This window comes from Limulus polyphemus, unplaced genomic scaffold, assembly GCF_000517525.1.
Source record: "Limulus polyphemus unplaced genomic scaffold, Limulus_polyphemus-2.1.2 Scaffold3866, whole genome shotgun sequence".
In the NCBI taxonomy this organism is placed as follows: Eukaryota; Metazoa; Arthropoda; class Merostomata; order Xiphosura; family Limulidae; genus Limulus; species Limulus polyphemus.
The window spans coordinates 85,080-89,184 of record NW_013669476.1 but is presented as its reverse complement, the minus strand read 5'-3'; the positions used below and the strand labels follow the sequence as shown (position 1 = coordinate 89,184).

The 4,105-nt window shown below is 32.2% G+C and overlaps 1 protein-coding gene across 1 annotated transcript in view; it reads right to left on the bottom strand.

The window, feature by feature from the left end:
• Positions 1 to 4,105, bottom strand: part of LOC106470184 (nesprin-2-like) — a 102,314-nt gene that overhangs the window by 13,768 nt on the left and 84,441 nt on the right. Inside the window, exon 36 of the mRNA XM_013930718.1 lies at positions 489 to 695. Within this exon, the coding sequence (XP_013786172.1) occupies positions 489 to 695 (207 nt within the window). The remainder of the gene's footprint in view (positions 1 to 488; positions 696 to 4,105) is intronic.

Genomic DNA, 4,105 nt, shown 5'->3' with positions numbered 1-4,105 from the left:
AGCATGACAATATATAGACGTCTCATACCAGTGGTGTAAGTGAACATTTAAAGCATGACAATATATAGAGGTCTCATACCAGTGGTGTAAGTGAACATTTAAAGCATGACAATATATAGAGGTCTAATACAGTGGTGTAAGTGAACATTTAAAGCATGACAATATATAGAGGTCTCACACCAGTGGTGTAAGTGAACATTTAAAGCATGACAATATATAGAGGTCTCATACCAGTGTTGTAAGTGAACATTTAAAGTATGACAACATCGAAAAGTCTTATAGTCTGTTTTTAAAGATTTGAAGAAGAAACAGCTGTTTGTATTGAAGAAGTAGATATACAGTTATATTTACATGTGCTAATGATTATTTAGTTTACAAAAAGACTCAAAATAACTGTGAGTAGCTTGGTGAAATGAATAATTTTTTAACATGAACTAAAACAGTCACAGTTATTTAAGTATGTCATAGATGAGGACTAAGACATTTACCTCTGATTCACACATTTGGACATGCTGTAATCTTAAGCTGTAACGTTGAATCCTGCCCTGTATACTTCTCCAGTACTGTATCACCTCCTGGGATTCTTCTTCTGCTTTGCTTGCATCAGAACCTTCACTTCTCTTTTGGATGTAAACTGTCATGTTTTCCAGATGCACAAGGTCCTCCTCATGATCTTGGAATGCTTTAATGTACTCCTAGATGACACAGACATTAGATTACAGCTACATTTTCTGTTTGAATGATCACATATCAATTTTTTATCATTAATTTTAATGTATTACAGACTTTGAAAATCTTACAATAGATATAGAGGTAGCACTTAATGCTGAATCTCATTCCGTAACAAAGAATACATACTCAAAAAATCATTTAAACTTTTTCTGAGAACTATGCTAAAAATGGAGATGAGTCCAAGCTGATTAAATCAATTAAATCTGAAATTAAAATTTATAGTTTAATAATCACAAGACCAGATAAAGGTAATACAACTGTTGTACTTGAAAAACAAGATTATCTTGGTAAAATCAATGACTTCCTTGATTCTAACACATTCATGGTCCTAAACATTTAACAACAATGTTAAACCTTTGTTGAACAACAGCAAAAGTCTACTTAACGAACCTCAAGTTAAGTCATTAAGCATTATGAACCTTTTTGCCCTGTCTGCATGGACTTTCTAAACTACACAAAACAAATATCACTATTAGACCTGTTGTTTCATATACTAATGCTCCCACTAACAAATTTAGCACAGAAAGCTCACAATATTTTCAAAAAACTAATTGGTTTTTAAACCTAATTTCGTATAAAAAACTCCCTGGAACTTGTAGAAAAAATAAAAATATGTGGAGATATTGAATGATTCTAAATTGTTTTATTTGATGTTTGTAGTCTTTTTACCAGTTAACAAATGTAAACAAATTGTTTTATTTGATGTTTGTAGTCTTTTTACCAGTTAACAAATGTAAACAAATTGTTTAATTTGATGTTTGTAGTCTTTTTACCAGTTAACAACTTAAACAAATTGTAAGTGAGTTAATGGTTAAATAAAAAGTAAACCCAGTTCAATTGCAGGAACTAAAAACAATAATAACCACTTGCTTAGATAAGAAATGTTTCAGACAGACAAGTGCAAGCATAGTATTTATATATAGATGTTTTTCTAAGCATTATTCAGTGGGTTTTTCTGAGAAATGGTTGACATATCTGCAGTGGTTACTGTTGATGTGAATGTGTTTTATATATGTATGTATTTTACTACTATTCTCTGCTAACAAGTACAGATTTGACTTTACAATTTTGCATTATTAAGCTAATTATTTGTAACATTGATAAAAGTTTGAATATGTGTTTAACATAATATAAAAATGTAGGAAAATCCAACAAGGTACCTAACTTCTTCAAACATACGTAGCTAGAATCCCACATTGAATAGGTGGAAGGACCAGTGTAAGGTAGAAAATAGAAATATCCTTCAAATGTGTGATAGACCATACACGGCAAGTCAACTGCATTCTAAACTTGATTGCCTGGAACTGACATCCATGAGGGGGTAGGATGGTGATCATACTGTCTTCACTTCAAGTTCAGGTGACTGGAGAGAGAAATCCCACCACCAATCTGTGAACATAGCAGTTCAGGTGACTGGAGAGAGAGAAATCTCACCACCAATCTGTGAACATCTCCAGTCTCCTGAACTTGCCAAATGTCTTTATGCCTAGGATGTTACTGCATTTGAGGTGGTTCCAGTTTGTTTGAGTTGAGTGGGATATATATGTATTTCATTCTTCTCCCATGTGTCATGTTCACGGATTGGTGGTGGGATTTCTCTCTCCAGTCACCTGAACTTGCCATGTTCACAGATTGGTGGTGAGATTTCTCTCGAGGGGTACTGCAAGAGAATAAAGTGGAACTACCAACATGTGCACCCACCATGACCCACAACACTGGGGTAGTGCACTCGAGGAAGAAAGTGAGTGAGGGATCAGGGACACCCTGATCACATGTGTGAGGACTTATGTTGATTGGTTCAGCTCTAAATCCAAAACTCAACTATATGGATCCGACATCCAAGTAAGATTAGGATGAGGAATCCCAACTGAAGGAGTGAACTGCATTTATGCTGGCACACTCCATGTATGAGCACATCATATCGATTGATTTAACTCTAAATCCAAAACTCAACTGCCAGAAACTGACATCCATGCAGGGGTAGGATGAGGGATCCCAATCTCACAACATGTGAGGACATGTGGTGATTGGTTCAGTTCTAAATCCAAGTCAAGAGTGCAATATTGTGTATGTAGATCAGATAGGATGTTCCATAGAAACAAAAATTAAAGCACTTTCTAGAAGTTGAAAAATGGATTCAATCTTTGAATCCCACTTTATTAGAACTAAACACTAATTTGATCTGAAAAAAAACTGGAAATTGTAAATATCTGTGAAATAGGTAAAAACTGCACTATTTTAAATATCTGTGAAATAGGTAAAAAACTGCACAATTATAAATATCTGTGAAATATGTAAAAAAACTGCACAATTATAAATATCTGTGAAATATGTAAAACTGGACAATTTTACATATACTGTGAAATAGGTAAAAAACTGGACAATTTTAAATATCTGTGAAATAGGTAAAAACTGGACAGTTTTAAATATCTGTGAAATAGGTAAAAAAACTGGACAGTTTTAAATATCTGTGAAATAGGTAAAAAAGTACAATTGTCCAGTGAAATAAAAAACTGGAAATTTTAAATATCTGTGAAATAGGTAAAAAAACTGGATAGTTTTAAATATCTGTGAAATAGGTAAAAAAACTGGACAGTTTTAAATATCTGTGAAATAGGTAAAAAAGTAGAATTGTCCAGTGAAATAAAAAACTGGAAATTTTAAATATCTGTGAAATAGGTAAAAAAACTGGAAATTTTAGAAATAAAAACAAATCCAGAAAAAGCTCTAAATGACAAAACAAACTTAAGCTCATCCCCACATATGTAAACTTGTTCACAAATCATCTCAGTCTGTACCAGATGTTAACCTTACTGGTGAAACCACAGTCGTTATTAAATGAAGTATTTGTGAAATGTTCAATTGTCTTTGTTTTCCTCAATTCTGTAATTATGGAGGTTCACCAAGTACCAACAATTTCATGTATCAATTATATTAATTATGAATGTTTAAATATTCATATCTTTATAATGTAAGTAAGTTCATTTGTACATGAATTTTTTTACTTTAAATTTAATTAATTCTAATTCGAACCTTTTCTTTAAATTATGAACCGCAGCAACTAAATCTCACATACTATGTTTCAATGATACAGATACTTTCATGTCTAGATATCAATATATAAAGATTCTACTAGCAATCTGATAAACTTACTTCATCTATATTTATTTTCTCTAAGGTAGCCTTCTGAAAAACTTACTTCAACTATTTTCTCTAAGGTGGCCTTCTGATAAACTTACTTAACTATTTTTATTTTCTCTAAGGTAGCCTTCTAATAAACTTACTTCAACTGTTTTCTCTAAGGTAGCCTTCTGATAAACTTACTTCAACTATTTTTATTTTCTCTAAGGTAGACTTCTAATAAACTTACTTC